Consider the following 19,682-nt stretch of genomic DNA (forward strand, 5'->3'; position numbering starts at 1 on the left):
CCGCACTACATAGACAGAGAGAGAGAGAGGAGAGAGAGAGAGAGAGAGAGAGAGAGTGAGTCAGTGAGTTAATTAGTGACTGACAGGACAGGACAAGAACCAAAAAAGCTTGGAAATTTATTGTGACTGCTTACCGCTTCACACTATCCACACCCCTGGCATGTGAGCGTGCCGCTGGGTGGTCCGGAATCGGCCTTGGACAAGCCGGCCCTGGTGACGGGGGGGGGGAATTTGACCGCTGCCTTGTCCCAATCACTCAACTTCAGCCAGAGAGCGGTGATCTCTCTGGCTTGCCTGGGAGTGACGTAGCGGCGGTGGCGCAGTTCCACGAGGGCCTGGGCCAGGGCCACGACGTGCTGGTAGCTGCCTCCACCTGGCCCGATAACATCCTCCTCCTCCTCCTCCTCCTCCTCCTCCTCCTCCTCCTCCTCAGCCTGCTGCACCTCCATTTGGTCCACGCGGGTGAGGTTTGAGGACTGAAGGAGAGCGCTGTGGTGTTCGAGGAGACGAATCTCCTCTGGTTCCTCCTCCTCGAACTCTTCATCACTGCCCCCCCCGGCTTCGTCCTCATCAGTCCCTCCTGGAGCGTCAGGATCATCCAGGTCCTTCTGCAGCACAGCGCCCGTCTGGGAGAACAGGTACTCCACCCCAATGAGTTCCCCTGTGGGCACACAGAGACACAGATGTTAAATGACAGACACCTAAGACAGGTGTTAAACGTTACCGTTACCTCAGACAGATTTATGACTTACCTGTGTACTCCCTGGGCATGGTGTACGTGTCGACCAGCGTGAGCCCAAGAAGCTCTTGGGTCAGCTGGTCGAAGCTGTGCTGCAGCTGGGCACTGTAGCAACGCAGCGCCGACCTCTGGCTTCCCTCGATTCTCGTTCCACCGCACCAGGCCCTCCAGCAGGTACACCTGGAAGTGTACATCACTTGCAGATTGTCCTAAGCAGAAACAAAGCAACACAGTTAGTGTGAGGACAAATAAACACACAAATACATAATTGAGTCTGTGTTGTAAACCACACATGTACTTACCTGGGATGAAGCGGCACAGGTGCAGGTGGAACGATTCCAGGGAAGTGGAGCCTCGGCCGCACCGGTAGACGGGGAGCCTCACCCCGCCTTTGGTGAGCTCTCCCGTCTTGGTGTAGAGGTCCACTCCCGCAGGGTCCTGGATGCAGTCGAGGTGTCGGCGCTGCGTGCTCCAGATCTCCTCCATTCGGGCGCGGTCGATCAAAGGGACGCCCATGCTGTCCGTCACGTGCCAGAAGGTGTCCAGCACCTCTTGGACCAGCCGCTCCGTCTCCACTGCACCCCTGGTGCGGCGCCGGCAGTGACGGGCGAGCTCCTTGGCGGACAGCTTGACCTCCTGGGCGTCCCTCCCCTCCTCGGACTGCTTGGCTCCTCTCAGGCGGGACACGTCTTCGGCGTCCCACTCAAAAATGGCGAAGGAGAGCCTCGCCATGAAGAGGCCGTAGAGCTGGTGGCTGTCGGTGGTCACCCCTCTGGCGAAACGCCGCATGAGGTGCCACACGTCGAGCCTGACGACCAGCTCGTGCCACTCGTGGAACAGCTTGGACGTTTGACACTGTCCCACGGTGGCACAGCAGTCCCGGTCCACGTACAGGACCCTTGGAGGGGCCTTCCCGGCTTCGCGGTACCATGCCATGTCGACAAGTCCGCCCCCCTCAGCTGCAGTGAGGACGGACATGAGCACCTGCCCGTACTCATTGCCGACGTTGGTGACCCAGGCGGCCGTCCCGGCAGCACCGCCCGCAAGCTTTTTGGTGATCTGTGTGACACAGCAACACAACAACATTCAGACACATGACAAAACAAACATTACACTGGGTACACGGCACGCTGTGGTGGATAACAAAACCTACCTTCTTGGTGGAGTCCATCTTCAAAAGATCACCAAAGATGGAAGTGACTCTGGCTCTCGTCTCGTCGAGCCTCGTCAAGGCGTCCCTGACGTAGACGTTGATGAGCCAGAGCACTGTGGGCACCGGGTGCATGGTTGGGAGCGACGACGCCGCCAGCGGCGCAGCGCCCGGTACCCGAAGCTTGCGGAGCACGGAAAGGTACAGCATCGACCGCGCCATCCACTCTCTGGTGTGCTGCTCCACCAGAGAGGCACGGAGGCGAGACGCACTGTTGCCCAAAGTGCGCTCCTTCATGAGCCCGATCACAGCTCTGTCACAGGACAACCTGGGAGGGGAAAGAGGTGATCAGAGGTTACTGGAGAAAACCACAGAAATACATTACTGTTGCTGTTACTGTTTACATTACTTACTTGTACGTGAGAACTGCTGGAAACTGCTCACGATGGGCCATGTCCAGCTGTCCCAAGATGTCCTGCGACCATCCCGGCATCTTCTTGTGACAGGAGCTGCATTCCAGGTACTCCGTGCCCATGAAGTACCAGCAGCTCCTGTCCAAGACCCTCCTCACCGTCTTGTAGAGGCCAGCTCCCCGCAAGCTTGCCCCCACAGGCGACGATGGGGCAGCGGAGGTGGTACGCCCACATCCTGTAGGGCACCCACAGGAAAAAGGGACTCTGGAAAAAGGGGTGGGCTGTGGCGGGTGGCTGGGTGTAGAGGGGCCGGGCACCTGGTGGGTGCCACCACAGGCGGAGTTCAGATGTGAGGACACCCTGCCCGTTGGGTGCCCTCCTGAACAGTGCCCGGCCCACCCAGTCGTGCTGCTCTTCGGGGAGCGTCAGCCTCCAGCCACGTGGTAGCAGCTGAAACACACAGCAGTGTCAGACCGTTAGTGTACTGAACACAGACACACACACACTACAACACAATATGTCATCACTGAGCATACCTGTGCGCCGGGGCCTGACCTCTCCCCACAGGTGTTGTCCTGAAGGGGACGTTCCGGTGGCTGGGAGAGAGAGAAGGGGGGCACGGCTGATGGGGCATCCCTGCACGGGTCGACCTCCATGGCGGCAGCGAGCAGGTCAGCATCCGAGGGTCCATCATGGGGACCAACAGCGTCCAGGGGTGGTTGTGGTGGTTGTGCTGCCAGGGCTGCCTTCTCTGCATCCCGGGCCTGCACATATTTTTTTAAGTCCACCAACCTGGACGCTTTGGCTGTGGGTGCCGCCTGCCTCACAAACTGTACATAGCTAAAAAAGAGAACAGAAATGCAATGGGTAAAAAAGTCACGCACACACACAGACATACACACACAGACACAGATACAGATACACACACAGACACACACAGATACACACACAGACACACACACACACACACACACACACACACAAACAAACAAACAACTTACCTTGCCCGCTCACGGTCCGTCGACTCGTACAGGGTCTTGTAGGTCAGGTCACTATGAACACCGAACCCCACCAGCGTGTCGTCCACGCCCCTCATGGTCTGGGGACTGCCCTCGAGCATCCTACGCCTGTCGATGGCTGCCACCATCGGCGGGAACAGCCTGATGGTGATCGGTGGGGTTACCTCCCTTCTGCACCACCCTGTCTCTTGCCTCAGAGCGCACCAGCTCAGGGGTCTTAACCACCACCAGGGCAGTGGCAGAGGCAGAGGCCCCCCTCTGGCGGCGGCTCAAGGCCAGCGCCTCCTGAGAGGCCCGCAGGGTCAGGTCAAGGTTTGCCTCAAAGCGGAAAATAGGCTGCATTTTCTAGAAAGACAAGAAATAAGATTTAAGTCAGTAATCTGCTACACATGCACTGTTTACATCCTACTGACAGTCTATTACTGTACTCAATGATACTGTGCCCATTCATTAACATACATTCAACATCAGGCGTCCTGTTTACACATTTAAACCATATTTACACTTTGAATTTTGACTTCAAACTGTAGTAACTACATCTACAGGGTCTAAGGAAGATAATCAGGTAGTCTGTTTAAAGATTAAATACATTGTGAGAGATCGCCAGCCCTCAGAAAAGTAGTAACTAAAATGACCTCATTCACCTCCTTGTTTTTAGCTAGCAAAATCACGGCTGGTCTGTTTACACATTTAAACCATATTTACACTTCAAATTTTGACTCCACCTCGTTGTACCAGCATACCAAGGGTCTTAAGAAGTGAGCCAAGTTGTCTCATCACGTTTTTAAAGCGTTTCCAGAGATCGTCAGCTCATCACAGCAGTGGCTAAATGCTCATTCATTTCCAACGCTTAGCATGCTAATAGCGATTTATATGCTAACGCATCTAAAGCACAGTTAAACTTTAAATATCAACTCCACACAATAGCAGTACAATATCCTAGGTCTCAACAAGTAAACCCAGTATGGGAATATTATTTTAAACACATTTCACCGATCGGTAATGCCATCGGCGGCAGTCCTAACTTACGCTAACGTTACATTGGCTCGCTGTTTCACTGCTAACTGATTACTGTATAATATATAAGCTGCCTTTTCAATGTAGCACATAATTTTACAAACAATAAAGTTTGTCTAACCTTATAATATTGTGTGAATGTCCGTCCGTCCGCTCACTCAAACGCCGCTCAGTCCGAATGAATGAATGACACTGACCGTGGCTGTGGCTTTGGGGGTGGGCGGGACATGCGGCGAGCTGTCGAATCACAGCACAGCACCCAAATGGAACAGACCAATGGGGTTGACCTGGCCTTCACCCATTGGCCTGTTCCATTTGAGCATGAGCCAATGATAGCCTCTGAAATCGGTAGGTGGGGACATTTATGTGGAACACAGGTACAGAGACGAAGGCTGTCCCAGAGCAGAGGCGCTCCCCCAGCGTTCTTCTCTGTTTTGGTCGGCACCCGCGCATGCGCACTAGAGCGCAAAAGACGCGCGGTCGACGTGCGGAACGGCACTCCCGCTCGCCGGTTCGAATCCCGACGGAGGCAAACTGCGAAACGCGTGCATAGCGTCGAAATGTCTTCTCTAAATATAAAAAAATGATTAAAACATGCTTGGAACCGTTGTATAGAGTCTATAAATGATAATGAATTTGCATATTTCCAAGGCCAGGCAATGCAATAATAAATGGATTTTTCATTTACAGTACGGTTTATCTCCTGTGTCTTCATTTTATTGAGAATATGTATCATCAGTGTTTATTGAGAATATGTATCATCAGTGTTTATTGCTTTAAATTTGATATAGGACAAGAGAACAATGATACCAGTATAAAATGATGACAATTTATTTGAAATATGAAGTCAGATGTCCAGGATACAGGACAGTGCAGCATATCAGTGTGGAAAGGGCTTTACAAATAAAATACAATTCTCAGTAAAAAAGGGTAAATAAATTATTTATGTATAAATTAAAGTTACATGCTGTGTATGATTTGTTTCCACTTTTTCTTCAGTGAAATAAATATCAATTAAATATATTGTTGTTGTGTTCTGCATCTTCACAACAACAACATCAAACACAGCAGAAGTACAGAGCAAAATAGATTATTTAAACTACAATCCAATAATAATAATAATAATAATAATAATAATAATAATAAATGGTGATGCAGAACAGAGCAGTGGCACAAGGCAATCACAGCAGGCAGACACATAGTATAAGAGCTCAGCACAGATATGCATGGATACATAACACAGGGGCATTACAGTGTGAAGTACCTGTACATACAAGGCTTTTTATTTTTTTGGCAGCAACAGAGCCAGTGGCAACAGCAGATGAACCAGCACAAATGGCAGTCCGATATCTTGCGTCGCAGCTACTGGATGTAACTGATGTAACAGTGATCACATTAATGAACATACCCACATGTCCAAAATATAAAAAATAAAAAAACTTGTCAGTGCATAGAATCAGAACAGCACAGAGGCATGACAGCGTGTTATACAGGTGTGAATGGGACACACAATGATTCCCCCCCCTTAAACCATATGACAGGCAGCAGACACACAGCAGGCCTATAAGACTTGTCAGTGCATAGAATCAGAACAGCACAGAGGCATGACAGCGTGTTATACAGGTGTGAATGGGACACACATTTTTTTCCAAGCAGAGTGTCACTGTGCTGTAGAAGAGTTGTGGCAGGGTGGGTGGACCGGTGTTGGTAGAAAGCCTCCACACTGCGGCAAAGTCCCGGTCCTTGTGGAGGGGAAAGTCAATGTCTTTTAAAAAAAAACACACACACACAACACTGCAAACAACTATATACACCTGCCCCAGCAAGAGTGCGAAATCAGTCCAGGTCTCGACCCTGGTCCCTCTCCTTCATCTCCCTCAGCCAGTCCTCCACACTCTTACCCGCCGCAGCAGAGCAAAAATGTCCACTGCCGTAACGGGTGTGTCCGGTCTCCCTCCGCTTTGGCTGGCCGCACTTCCTGCACTTCTGTACTTGTGGCACGCCGGCCCGGGCAGAGACACCTGTTCCTGGCGGTGCCGCTGCCCTCTGCTCGGCCTTCTTCCTCCTCAGCCATTCAGTTTTGTACGTAGAGAGAGGCTGAGGAGGAGGAGCAGGAGGTGCTGCCTGCACTGCTTGTTGTCCTTGCTGTCCTGGCAGCAGCTGCAGTGCAGGCAGCTGAGGGCCGGCGTGACGTGCGGCGGCCAGCGGCAAAGGGAGGACGTGTGGGGCTGGCTGAGGGGCACACGCGGCAGAGCTGGATGCACACTGCCTCTACCAGCCGGCTTGCACTGGGACTGCTGGCAGGTCCAGAGGTCTGTCCGACCAGGCAGCTGCGGACAACGGACAAAAACAATGATGGATATGAGCATGCTGTGAACATTACAATAGCTCGTGTGTACGTCAGGGAAACGTGTGATGGAAGTGTAGCCTTACCGTCTCATGTTCTCCACACCAGGTATACTGGTGCGGCTAGGCTTCGCTGCCTTGAAGCGCCCCCGAGCTGGCCTGTCCCTGTAGCGGGGAGGGTAAACTACTCGGTCCCTGTCGAATTTTGACAGGGCCTCGTAGAGCCTGATTAGCTCATCTACCCTCCCCTCGGACAAGGCCGGTTCGAAACGCAACCCCACCAAGGCCGTGGCCAACTGGACCACGGCCAGGTACCCCGGCTGGTCATCTGGTCCTCTGTAGTCCTGCAGACACACAAGCAGAGACAGAAAACAATCAGTCAGATGAATGGGAGGAAAAGAGCGCAGTGTGGTGATGTGAGATGCAGAGGTGGCGTGCCTACCTCAGACGCAGGGGGCGTCCAGAGGAACAGCCGACATGCGAAGAAGGCAGCTGGTGAGGCGGGTGGCTGAGTATAACTCGGCCGGGGCTGAGGGGGGATCCCACCACAGCTTGAGGTCCGTGGTGAGTTTAGTCCTCCCCTTGCTGTCTGGCTGGAACGGCTCCCGGCCGATCCACTCCTGCTCTTCCACGGTGAGAGCTGTCCGCCAGCTCTCAGGCAACCGGGCCTGTGAGGAAAAAAACAACACAAACAAACAAACACACTGTAAGGAGGCTGAGTCGGTGCTACATGCAGTTTGACAGTCGACTCCACTGAGTTGTGCGTCCATGAGTACAGGTGGGTGTGTGTGTGTGTGTGTGTGTGTGTGTGTGTTTGTACCTCAGCCGAAACAGGAGTGGGAGCTGCGGGCTGCTCCACATTCCTCTCCTTCCTCTTCCATCTCCACCTCCTCCGACGGTGCCGGAGGAGGTGGAGATGGAGGCGTCACCACCAGCGGGAGCGGGAGAGTCTGAAGGACCTGTACGTCAGCTTCAGACACAGTCACACACAACAAAATAGATTCAGCACAATGATAGTCATGGGACAAGACTAAGTGAGTCTGAGTGTTGATGACATGCAGTATGCCAGTGATTAGGGCAGAAGGTTTAGTGCTACAAGATGCAGCAGAGCCAAGGGAAGTAGACATGTGAAGGCGTTTAATCAAATCTACATTACCGCCACATGAGTGAGGATGGCACTACCACCTACGAAGATGGCTATATTACCTGCCAAACCTACCTTTGTCCTTCAAGCATCAGCTGTAGCGACCAGTAAATGAAACAATTACAGTTAATACAAACACACTGACAGAAGAATATATATTGATGGCAAATGTGACACGTCCAGTTTGGTGCCAGTTACCTGTTTCTATGTCAGTGGCCATCTGGACCAGTTCCTCGTCCGTCACCTCTGTGGCGTGGGGCGGCGGCGGAACCGAGGGGCGCTGGTCTCTGAAGGATGTAGACACCGCTATGGGGGGGTTGGGCAATGGTTAGTAAATCATGTACAGTGAACTGTACTCTGTTGTGTTAAAGAGAAAGAAAGAGATCTACCTCGAACTGCAGGCTGTGCAGGTGTGGTCATCAGCTTCCTGACCTTGGCCTGCAGCTCACCTGGGCCCATGGGACGCCGGCGGCGATCTTGGAGGCGATCGGCTTGTGTGGCTACAGCGCGGTGGAAGCAGCGGCCTTGCTGGGGCCACTGCTGGTGGTGGTGGGGGCGCTGCTGCTGATGCTGCGGCTGCTGGTGGGTGGAGGGGGGTAGCAGCCGCAGCTGCCGCCTCTGCCGACCGCTTCGCGTCTCGGCCCAGGATGTACTTCCTGGCGGCGTCCATTGCAGTCCCAGGGTGCAGTGTCCTCCCTCGAAGCCACTTGACAAATCTACAACATGGACGGCATCACATTAGTGAACAATAATGACATACAGCAATTCACAATCCATTGTGTGTAGCACCAATCACTCACCCTTGGCGGTCCTTATCAGAGGACTCGTACAGGTCCTTCAGGGTGTCCTCTTTAAACTTCCCAAAGCCAACAAGGGCCTCGCCCTCACACCCGGGCTGACTGGCACGAGCCCGGGCCTCCTCGTGCGCCCGGTGGAATCTTATGTGTTCAGCGAACTCCGGGTGGGTGCACGAGTACTGGGCGAGAGCGTCCTTGTTGGCCATAAGGGGGCTGTCGGAGGCACTCTTCTCCCGCTCCCGGCTGGCGACCAACTGTACCGTGTAGCCCACGTCGTTCTCCAGGAGCCAACGGAACGTTTGACCCTGGTACTTCCCAAACTGGATGCTGTGGCAGCTCAGCACCAGCATGTGGTTCCCAGGGTCACCGCCCGTGGAGACGACGTGGGCTTGTGCCTCCTTCTCCACCTCCTCCGGCTTCTTGGCCCTCGCAGCAGCGGCGGCCCCGCGTGGCCCCTTGGCGGCGATGTAGGCCACCGCCTCACCAGAGGCCCGCAGGAGAAGCTGCTGCGAGGCTGTGAATTGCAGTTTTGCAAAAACCATTTCTACAATGACAAGAAATGACACAGCACAGCATTAAAGGAGCATTACAGGTTAAACTACATATTAACTGCTATATTACCAGGAATATCACACATAAGATTAATGATATACTGGTACTTCACATTCACTATTGAAACATTACCGTTAACAAACTAACATCACGTGACACAACAGGTAAATAATGAGCCCAGGGTTAGCCCCCTATGCATTGGCAGCCATTAAACAAACAGGCTTATTGTTAATGTATAAAACATACACTTAAACTTTATCTTTTGATTTCACCTGGTGATATTATAACCTTAAGGCTCTAAGGACATTAACTGTATAGTCTTTTCATACTTTAATTTTGTTTTCAGAGATCGTCACATGTTGTAATTATACTGTAGCATCCTAGCTACAGCTACGTTACATTACATTACATAATGGCGATCTCTCAAAATGTATTTAATCTTTAAACAGATTATGTGCTACAGCGAAAAGGCAGCTTATATATTATACAGTAATCAGTTAGCAGTGAAACAGCGAGCCAATGTAACGTTAGCGTAAGTTAGCACTGCCGCCGATGTCATTACCGATCGGTGAAATGTGTTTAAAATAGTATTCCCATACTGTGTTTACTTGTTGAGACCTAGGATGTTGTACTGCTATTGTGTGGAGTTGATATTTAAAGTTTAACTGTGCTTTAGATGCGTTAGCATATAAATCGCTATTAGCATGCTAAGCGTTGGAAATGAATGAGCATTTAGCCACTGCTGTGATGAGCTGACGATCTCTGGAAACGCTTTAAAAACGTGATGAGACAACTTGGCTCACTTCTTAAGACCCTTGGGATGCTGGTACAACGATGTGGAGTCAAAATTTGAAGTGTAAATATGGTTTAAATGTGTAAACAGACCAGCCGCGATTTTGCTAACTAAAAACAAGGAGGTGAATGGGGTCATTTTAGTTACTACTTTTCTGAGGGCTGGCGATCTCTCACAATGTATTTAATCTATAAACAGACTACCTGATTATCTTCCTTAGACCCTGTAGATGTAGTTACTACAGTTTGGAGTCGAAATTCGAAGTATAAATATGGTTTAAATGTGTAAACAGGACGCCTGACGTCCACGTTCAATATTAGCATAAGCTAACCAGAGAGTGCCGGCAGAACGTAATAAAACATTAACTCCATTCAGTACATCATATCAGTACATTAATATTCTATTTATTTTGGTTTTACTCACTCTCTCAGATCTCACTGCTCTCTCAAATACACACGGGGATTTCTGTCCGTCGCATACGGCAGCCGGTGAGGTTAAGAGGTGGGCGTTAACGTCTAACGCTCGACTAACGCTCGACAATCCGAGCTGCTGATTGGCCCAGAGCTGACAACGCTCGACTAGCGCTCGACAGCACTGGCTGCTCATTGGCCCAGAGCTGACAACGCTCGACTAACGCTCGACAGCACTGGCTGCTGCTCATTGGCTGGCATACAGAGACCATTGCTGGTCATATTGCGCGAAGAAGCAAGGGAGCCGTGCGGAGCGCCGAGGGCGGCGCGCGCAGCCGGCCCCCCGGCCCCCGGTCGGCCGCATTTCCCCGGGCTCGTGTGATAAAAAGCAGCCCCAAAGAGCCTCTCCTTCTATTTCTCCCGATTATAACGCCAAAGAATTGGAACGATCCCCCCTTTCCCCCCCTTCTCTCGACATGTGTCAGTCAAAAGCTGTTGTCCTACGTCATCCCGAGCACATGGCTACTTATCATACGGCGGCGACACGGAGAATTAAAGGCCCCGCACGCATTTAAAGCGACGAGACCTGTTTGGTTAAATGTACATTAATATTTGAATGGTTTTGGCCTCATGAATGGCTCCAGGTTTGTTTGGTTAAATGTACATTAATATTTGAATGGTTTTGGCCTCATGAATGGCTCCAGGTTTGTTTGGTTAAATGTACATTAATATTTGAATGGTTTTGGCCTCATGAATGGCTCCAGGTTTAAAAAGTTAAGTTAAAAAATATTTAAATAGAGAAGACAAGGATTTAATCAATTAAATGTTTATTAGAAAGGTTAAAAATGTATAACATAAGCAGGGAAATTGCAGTGTAGAAGCAGCATTACACACAGTAACAACAAACACACACACACACACACACACAATCAAAAAAAGCAATATAGAATGCAATATAAAAAATGTATAAATAACCAGTATAATGCAGTCCAAAGTAAAAATAAAAAATATAAGGTGCAATGAACAGATGAAACATATAAGGTGCTTGGATGATACAGTACAGTTGGATAATTTTAATGTTTTTTTGACCTCTTCTCAGCCAGCCACAGCTCCACAGTCTTCCCTTCATAAAGAGCACAGAAGTGCTCTCCCCCATATTGGCTGTGGCCAAAGTCTTTCTGCTGTGGCTGGCCACAGAGCTGGCAGATCCTCAGTTTGTGGGGCTTCCTCACTTTCCCCCCGGTTTCTCTGGTTTCTCATACCTTCATTTGAGGTTCCAGGCTGTTGTTCTGGGGAGCTTCTGCAGCTCACCAGGGCCAAGCTGTTCCCTGGTCCACTCTTGCACTGTGCGTCCTCCAGGGCCCTCTTTCACAGCACAAAAGTATTGGCCCTTGAAGTACGCGTGGCCACCATCCACCGTGCGTGCTTGGTCACAGATGTAGCAGGGGTCCCCAGGCTGGTGCTGTGGCTTTCCCCTGGTACTTTGGAGGACTTTTTTGTCCTTTGCCGCTTTAATTTTGCGCCTGTAGACAGTGCAACGGGTGGGCTTGCTGGTCCCCGCCACTGGCTCTGCTGCCTGAAGCTGTCGAGGAGAGGAGCTGGAGGAGGAGGAGGATGACGAGGAGGATGAGGAGGCTGAGGAGGAGGAGGATGAGGAGGATGTGCAGTCGTAGTCCCCTAAAATATAAAATACAATACAGAACTCTGTTAGTCAAGGTACATAGAAACACATATGTAGTTTTAAAAAGTGTATTTGTAACAAACCTAATGAAGTGACATGTCTGGTTTTTCGCTTTGCTTTTCTGCCTTCCATTCTGTCCAAATAAAATGCTTGAATGAATTGACTGTCTGTTTTTTGCCTTTTTTTTGAAACCCCTCTTGGGGGAGACACACCTACCAGTTCGGCCCTCTCTCAGTCCGGTCAAACCCCCAAGTTCTCGCAGGAGATAAGAGCCCCCCTGTTGTTTTAATCAGGAAGCCAGGAGGTGAGAAGTGAAGGCCCCTCGGCACCCCCTGTTGTTTTACAATGTCCACTTGTAAAAGGCCAATTCTCACCTAGTCTCTAAGTAAGCCTTTGAACCTGACCTGGTTGACCCCTTGACCCTAGTTTCAAGTGAGGAGAGGGAATGATGTATTGTGACTGTAACTTGTGGGGATTTACTGATATCAGGCACCTATTCTAGATACCTAGTCTTCCCTATATTTATTTAATTTCTTAAAGGCAGAAAGAAGCAGGAGAAAGCATTGGTTTAAAAAAAGAAAAGTTTATTTAAACTAAAACAATTAAGACAACTATATACAACTATATAGATATTGGAATTTGCCCATTGTGGGACAAATAAAAAGGTATAACTTATATATGACAACTATATACATAATATTAATTTAACAAACACAACTGACTAACTAAATACACTATATACACAATATTTACAAATCCCTCCCTCCCAAACACACACACACACAAACAAAGTGTTCGCTCAGGGAGGGGGAGCTGCCCCATCACACACACTCACACACACACACACAAAGTGTTCGCTCAGGGAGGGGGGGCCCCCCCACCACACACCTCACACACACACACACAAAGTGTTCGCTCAGGGAGGGGGAGCTGCCCCATCACACACACTCACACACACACACACACACACACAAAGTGTTCGCTCAGGGAGGGGGAGCTGCCCCATCACACACTCACACACACACACACACACAAAGTGTTCGCTCAGGGAGGGGGGGGCTGCACCATCACGCCCCTTCACCTCTGCCAGCCACTGCTCCACAGTTCTCCCTTTCCCGTCGGCCCGGGAGCAGAAGGTCTCCGTCTTGTAGCGGCTGTGGCCAAACGCCCGCGTCTTTGGTTGGCCACAGTGCCTGCAGTTGAAGTGGGAGACCTTCTTTGCTGGTTTCATATATTCTCCCAGCTCCCGGGCACGACGCTCTTTCTCCTCCTGGAGCTTGCGCCTCCAGGCAGTGTTTCTAGGCACTGGTGGAGCAGTGGCAGCTGTGGCTGTGGAGGGGGTGACACCTGCCTCTGCGCTGGCGGACGGGACGGCGTCTGCGCTGGCACTGGTGGACGGACGGCGTCCGCGCTGACACTGGTGGAGGCTTGTGGGGTGGCTGAGGAGGAGGAGGAGGTGGTGGCAGTTGAGGAGCTGGCGACGATGAGGTCGTATAGCTCCGGGGCCAGCGGCCCTCTGATGGTGGCAGCCAGACCAGAAGCGTCCGCAGGCAGGCGGTGCTGGAGGGGCTGGTCTGGCTGCTCAGGCTGCTGCAGCACAGTCCGTGGGGCAGGCAGGGGCTCCGCTGCAGTCTGGGAAGCGCTGGGCCCCGGGACTGCAATGGCGATGGTGTCCCTCATCATCGCCTTGCTCCTCTTGGTGTGCCTTAAAAAACAGAATGTAACAAATGCACATTAGTAATCATGACATCACACACACACACACACACACACACACACACACACACACACACACACACACACTCTCACACACACACACACACACACACACACAATGCCACTTCAGATCAGATGTGAGAGAAAGGATCAGGTCTTAACATTGCGTCAGGGTCCGCTGATTGACCTCATACAGCTGGATGCGGGTGCCTGCATGAGGGCTGCACAACTATAAACATTCTCTCGAATTGTTTGATAGTCCCTCATGACGGCACTCCAGCGATGAATGCGGACCCCGGCAATCGTCCTCCCCTCACTGCAGTGGAGGATGCTGAGGTCCAGCAGGACAGCCTCCACAAGCCTCGACACATCGGGAGACTGCGCCGCTCCCGCCCCCTTGCCCAGGACCGCACTACATTGACACACAGAGAGAGAAGAGAGAGAGAGAGAGAGAGAGAGAGAGAGAGAGAGAGAGTGAGTTAGTTAGTGACTGACAGCACAGAACAAGAACCAAACAAAGCTTGGAAATTTATTGTGACTGCTTACCGCTTCACACTATCCACCCCTGGTGTGTGAGCGTGCCGCTGGGTGGTCCTGAATCGGCCCTGGACGAGCCGGTCCTGGTGACGGGGGGGGGAATGTGACCGCCGCCTTGTCCCAGTCACTCAATTTCAGCCAGAGAGCGGTGACCTCTCTGGCTTGCCTGGGAGTGACGTAGCGGCGGTGGCGCAGTTCCACGAGGGCCTGGGCCAGGGCCACGACATGCTGGTAGCTGCCTCGACCGTCTGGCCCGATAACGTCCTCCTCCTCAGCCTGCTGCACCTCCATTAGGTCCAAGCGGGGGGGGGGTGAGGTTTGAGGACTGAAGGAGAGCGCTGTGGTGTTCGAGGAGACGAATCTCCTCTGGCTCCTCTTCCTCCTCCTCCTCCTCCTCCTCCTCCTCGAACCCTTCATCACTGCCCCCCCCGCTTCCTCCTCATCAGTCCCTGGAGTGTCAGGAGATGTTAAATGACAGACACCTAAGACAGGTGTTAAACGTTACTGTTACCTCAGACAGATTTATGACTTACCTGTGTACTCCCTGGGCACGGTGTAAGTGTCGACCAGCGTGAGCCCAAGAAGCTCTTGGGTCAGCTGGTCGAAGCTGTGCTGCAGCTGGGCACTGTAGCAACGCAGCGCCGACCTCTGTCCTCCCTCAACTGCCGCCCTGCCTCGATTCTCGTTCCACCGCACCAGGCCCTCCAGCAGGTAACCCTAACCCTAACCCCCTAACCCTAACCCTTTCCCCCTTTCATTTCCCCTCTGAAGAAGTGCCGGCGAGGCACGAAACGTCAGGGGATCCTGCTCTGTCAGCGGAGCCGCTGCCGCTCCTTAAACTTTTTAATTAGTCTCTTTATTATTCGGAACCAGGACCCTCGTTGGTTTTTTAAATTTAAATCATTAAAAGTTACGTTTTAATAGCACCCGGTGTGAACACCTTGCCTACCTGAGCGCTTCATCCTCCTCTCCCTCAACTGTCGGCTTCCTCCTCTGTTGGATTAAAAAGAAATAAGACTTTTTCCACCCAGTCTACTCCACAGAGAACCCGGAAACACGGAACGACATGACGCAGAAACCGCAACAACCGCATGCAGCGAGATGGACGCAGGTGGGTCACACACACACGGGTGCACACAGGGCGGAGGGCAGCGGACCCCGACACGAGCGGGGTCGGGGGGAGCAGGCAGACCCGCGGCTGCAACTTACAGGACCCCTCCCTCTCTCTCTTTTTCTTTTTCTCCCCACACACAGAGCGGACCGGAAAGCAGACACAGCAGCACACACGGCACAAACAACACTGCACATACGAACACACACACACCAATTAAACAGGCACTGGACACATCCACCCGTTTTGCAGCTAAACATCACTTAAAACTTATACAAGCCACACATCATCACAACAACATACAGCAGGCTTTTGAGGAGGGCGAAATTCCTAAAGGGATGTTACGCAAAACAACCCTAACCCTAACCCTAACCCTGGCCAGCTTCATAAAACCATCCTCTCCATCACAAAACACAACAGACACACTCAAAGAAAACACACTCACTTGGTTATGGCAAAACATGCACATTTTATTAGCACATTACAAAGACATAATCACACATCTCCTTAACACCCCTGGCAACAAGTTGGCGTTTACAGTAGCCACACAATGGGCTCTTAGACGCTACGGCAACAGAATCGATCCAGACACAATTACATTTGCACATGATCTGCTCTTCACCACAGCCACTCTTTCTAACCCTTCCTCCCCCCTGAAATATTGTGATTCAGATGAGGATTTTTCTTTTTCCCTCCCTCCTCACCTGCCTAACACGGAGCCCTCTTTTCCTCAGCCTAACCACATCTCTCCACAGCCTCTGGACAACACCCCAGTCCCAGACTACCACTCACCTCCTACTTCCCCCCACAGGCGCTGCCCCCAGAGGACGGTGAATGCCATGGCTCCCGAGGACTGCTGTCAGCCTGGAGTAACAAACATAATTACTCAAAAAAACAATAATGACACACAGGGCTCCCAGTCCCGCAGTAGCACCCCAACACCTACCTGCGTTCATGCAGAGTCTGGCCTGGGGTCAGTATTAAACGGCACCTTCCATCTCCCGGCGCCCGCGCCCAGATCACATCAGGGTGGGGAGAGCGCACCCACTGAGGCAGAGGCGGCTCCCCGGTGTAACACAGAATCTGTGAGGAAAAATGAAATGATGAGTAATTTAGGTCAAAAAGTCAACATGACAGACTACTATTCCAACTCTGATCTTTCCTCACCCATTCCAAAAATACACCTGCCGGGGAGACGTACCGAGCCGAGGGGCTCTCCCCACCGGGGCGCGGGCGCATGCGCAGACACAGCCTCTGACCCCACTTACCATCAGGCCAGAGACAACCGCAAGCTGCGGGACTGGGAATTCAAAATTAATAAACCAATTGCCATACTGGGGGATTCAAACATACACAGAATCCCCAAATTTAACCACCCTTTTGTCCAGGCTGACAGCTACCCGGGAGCCTCCTTCTATCATTTCTGGAAGATTCTGGAAAAAACACCAATTAACAGAAACCCAAAAGTGCTGATCCTCTCGGTGGGCCTAAATAACAGGGCTCAGGATCCCCACAACACCTCTGTGAAACAGCTCAGAACTGTGGTCAACAAGGCTTGCTCGGCCTTCCCTAATGCTTCCATAATCGTTCCTATTATCAACCATTCACCACATCTACCAGCAATAGAACAGCACAATCTGGCAATAATCAATAATCACATAATAAAACACTATACACATTTCTCAGCTTTCCCGGACCAGGATTTCATAACACAAACTGACAACATACAGTGGACTACAGAGACAGCCAGTGCTATCTTCTCCCACTGGCTAGGGGAGCTGGACAACTTAATTTCAGACCTACATGACACATAGATTAATTACAGCACATCACACACAAGATAATTCACAACACATTACATCATAGTTATTCAACATGTTATTACAACCTTATACATAACTCATACGGCACCATGGACTTTTACCAATTTCAAATGTATCACTTACCTCTTAAATTCACATTGGGAAGGCCGAGCTTGACGTGTTGTATCATCATCATCATCATCATCATCATCATCCCTACTCATTTTCATTACCATCTCCACACCTCATTATTCACCTGAACCTGTATGCAGGATAGAGAGCGGAGGGAACTCGGCCCGTTACCATCTCCGGACCAACACATCAGACTTGGAAAATTAAGAGTGACACTATTCAATAATTCAACTCACTATAATTTTATTTAAACAATACCAATAAAAAATCATGAATGTCACAATCTCCACTTTCTCTGTCTGGATTTGTCCTTTTTACATTCTGTCCCATATGCATATTGACTCTCTCACACCACTAATTTGTAATAACCAACTTACCTTGTGTTCTGATTGTCATTTCTCATATGCATAATACTTCCTGAGCTGCACCTTTGACAGTGTAAACACACCTGGAATTAGCACGTTGCATCACGATTTAATTTTACACAATTTATTTCGTTGATGTGTTGCCTCCTGTGTTTCACCAGTTTTTATTTTATTTTCTTTCTGAAATTATTTCTTAAAAAATATATTTTATTTCCAGGGAGGCGGGGTCTGCAAGACGGACCGCACGCCCCCAGGCCAGTGCACCAGAGCCCTGATTGGGTTGCTAACTTCACTCACTTCGAACCTAACCCTAACCCTAACCCTAACCCTAACCCTAACCCTAACCCCTGACCCTAACCCCTGACCCTAACCCCTAACCCTAACCCTAACCCCAAACCCTAACCCCAACCCCTAACCCTAACCCTACCCTAACCCTAACCCCTAACCCTAACCCTAGCCCCTAACCCTAACCCTAACCCTAACACCTAAAAACCTTTTATAACATCTAAAAAACCTAAAAATCTTAGATCTAAAAAATCAGTAAAAATATTAAAAACTCCTTTAAAATATTCATCCTTTTGGTATACTAAAAGAAACTTACAAACCTCTATTACAATCTCAAATCTAAATAAGGTACTATGTCTATTTCTTTAAACAAGAATCTCAATATACAAGCTGACAGTGTAGAGTAGACTAGGAGGGACACACCCCGAAGATTGATCATCTTTGGGTGGACCTTCCTTGGGGGAGAGTGTCTGGTGATAAGTGGTCGAAACGCTCGTTGATCCCAAGGCGCACTACTGAGGATGTGTCCCAGTGAGTACAGACTTTGCAAGACATCAATCGAAAAAACAAACTCTGTTTTCTCGCGTTTGAGGCTTCGCGGACAGCAATGTCCACGTGCCTTTAAATTCAGACACTAGGGCTAATGAGTAGAGATGTCTGTCATGGTGTCATGAGAGCATTCATGCTCCCGTCGGCACTCCTGTAGTTCTTCCTTGCACCCACCACATTCCCTCCTGGGGTCCTGCAAACCCACGGGGGGATTCAGGTTTAAAAGGTGTGCCTGGTTGACTCTTGAGAGTTTGATGCGGATAACATGTGATGACCTCCAGCACTGTTCAGAGTACTCCACTTATACCCCTAACAAAGTCTCCTTCTGCTTCAGCGGTCGGACTCCACTGGTGCGGACCACATGGAGGTGACTGCAGTAGCAATAGAAGGGGAAAACATCTTGCTCTGTCTCAAACTCATGTAGCTAGTATTACTATAAGAAATTCAATAAAATCATTAAACAAATACCAAAACTATAAATCTCTGACCGCTTATTAGATACCATCTATTTATAAATACTCTGATCTCTCTTAAAGCCATCCTAATTTACTCGCTAATACCTCATCAACTCCTTCGTATAACCTAACAAATACCTAAACTTAAAAGCCCTAGCTTTAAACTTACGATTCAATCACTTTAACTTGATAATACAAATTATGATCTTACCAGTTCGTTCTTTCCAAAACCTAACATCACGACTTCAACCCTAAACTTAATCTCCTAACTTAAAACCGCCAATATTCCATTCCTTAAACCCTGTAACCTTTATTATAACCTTACCAGGTTGATTTAGTGCACTTCCTCTGTCTCCCAAAAAAACTATGTTGTCGTTGGTCAACATAGGGAGAGACTCTGAGTAGTTATCTACTAAAACCTAACCCTAACCCTAACCCTAACCCTGAACAGATTGAACCTGCTTTGAACTCTCTACAACCTTCCTGTGAGGAGAAACATGCTCATTAGACCAATGTCTAATGTTGCACTCATCCCTATTCCTAACCCTAACCCTGACCCTAACCCCTAACCCTACCCAAACCCTAACCCCTAACCCTAAACCCTAACCCTAACCCTCTAACCCTAACCCTAACCCTAACCCTCTAACCCTAACCCTAACCCTAACCCAC

At 50.1% G+C, this 19,682-nt stretch overlaps 3 protein-coding genes across 3 annotated transcripts; all 3 read right to left on the minus strand.

The window, feature by feature from the left end:
- Positions 1 to 587: 587 nt before the first annotated feature.
- LOC127360841 (uncharacterized) lies at positions 588 to 1,794 on the minus strand. The gene is made up of 3 exons (XM_051395262.1): positions 1,042 to 1,794; positions 753 to 948; positions 588 to 661 (listed from the first exon to the last, which is right to left on the minus strand). Exons 1-3 carry the CDS (start codon positions 1,715 to 1,717, stop codon positions 595 to 597), a joined length of 939 nt encoding a protein of 312 aa, XP_051251222.1. The 5' UTR covers positions 1,718 to 1,794; the 3' UTR covers positions 588 to 594.
- Positions 1,795 to 6,174: 4,380 nt separating this feature from the next.
- Positions 6,175 to 10,461, minus strand: LOC127360838 (uncharacterized). Its single transcript, XM_051395260.1, has 10 exons — positions 10,394 to 10,461; positions 8,629 to 9,169; positions 8,218 to 8,534; positions 8,027 to 8,134; positions 7,511 to 7,654; positions 7,348 to 7,352; positions 7,127 to 7,213; positions 6,772 to 7,028; positions 6,485 to 6,668; positions 6,175 to 6,435 (listed from the first exon to the last, which is right to left on the minus strand). Exons 2-10 carry the CDS (start codon positions 9,165 to 9,167, stop codon positions 6,175 to 6,177), a joined length of 1,902 nt encoding a protein of 633 aa, XP_051251220.1. The 5' UTR covers positions 9,168 to 9,169; positions 10,394 to 10,461.
- Positions 10,462 to 12,341: 1,880 nt separating this feature from the next.
- On the minus strand, positions 12,342 to 17,433 carry LOC127360843 (nematocyst expressed protein 3-like). Its single transcript, XM_051395265.1, has 5 exons — positions 16,593 to 17,433; positions 16,372 to 16,508; positions 16,218 to 16,289; positions 12,950 to 13,766; positions 12,342 to 12,891 (listed from the first exon to the last, which is right to left on the minus strand). Exons 1-4 carry the CDS (start codon positions 16,662 to 16,664, stop codon positions 13,289 to 13,291), a joined length of 759 nt encoding a protein of 252 aa, XP_051251225.1. The 5' UTR covers positions 16,665 to 17,433; the 3' UTR covers positions 12,342 to 12,891; positions 12,950 to 13,288.
- Between the last annotated feature and the right edge of the window lie 2,249 nt (positions 17,434 to 19,682).

The sequence above is a fragment of the Dicentrarchus labrax genome, unplaced genomic scaffold, assembly GCF_905237075.1.
Source record: "Dicentrarchus labrax unplaced genomic scaffold, dlabrax2021, whole genome shotgun sequence".
In the NCBI taxonomy this organism is placed as follows: Eukaryota; Metazoa; Chordata; class Actinopteri; family Moronidae; genus Dicentrarchus; species Dicentrarchus labrax.

Coding starts and splice junctions, on each gene's coding strand:
- LOC127360841 (XM_051395262.1), bottom strand. CDS start 1,717: ATGTCCGTCCTCACTGCAGCTGAGGGGGGCGGACTTGTCGACATGGCA. Junction 949..1,041: donor CCTGTGCCGCTTCATCCCAG/GTAAGTACATGT, acceptor GTTTCTGCTTAG/GACAATCTGCAAGTGATGTA. Junction 662..752: donor CATGCCCAGGGAGTACACAG/GTAAGTCATAAA, acceptor GTGTGCCCACAG/GGGAACTCATTGGGGTGGAG.
- LOC127360838 (XM_051395260.1), bottom strand. CDS start 9,167: ATGGTTTTTGCAAAACTGCAATTCACAGCCTCGCAGCAGCTTCTCCTG. Junction 8,535..8,628: donor TCTGATAAGGACCGCCAAGG/GTGAGTGATTGG, acceptor AGATTTGTCAAG/TGGCTTCGAGGGAGGACACT. Junction 8,135..8,217: donor TGCACAGCCTGCAGTTCGAG/GTAGATCTCTTT, acceptor ACCCCCCCATAG/CGGTGTCTACATCCTTCAGA.
- LOC127360843 (XM_051395265.1), bottom strand. CDS start 16,664: ATGCGCCCGCGCCCCGGTGGGGAGAGCCCCTCGGCTCGGTACGTCTCC. Junction 16,509..16,592: donor CAGGTGTATTTTTGGAATGG/GTGAGGAAAGAT, acceptor TTTTCCTCACAG/ATTCTGTGTTACACCGGGGA. Junction 16,290..16,371: donor CAGACTCTGCATGAACGCAG/GTAGGTGTTGGG, acceptor TTGTTACTCCAG/GCTGACAGCAGTCCTCGGGA.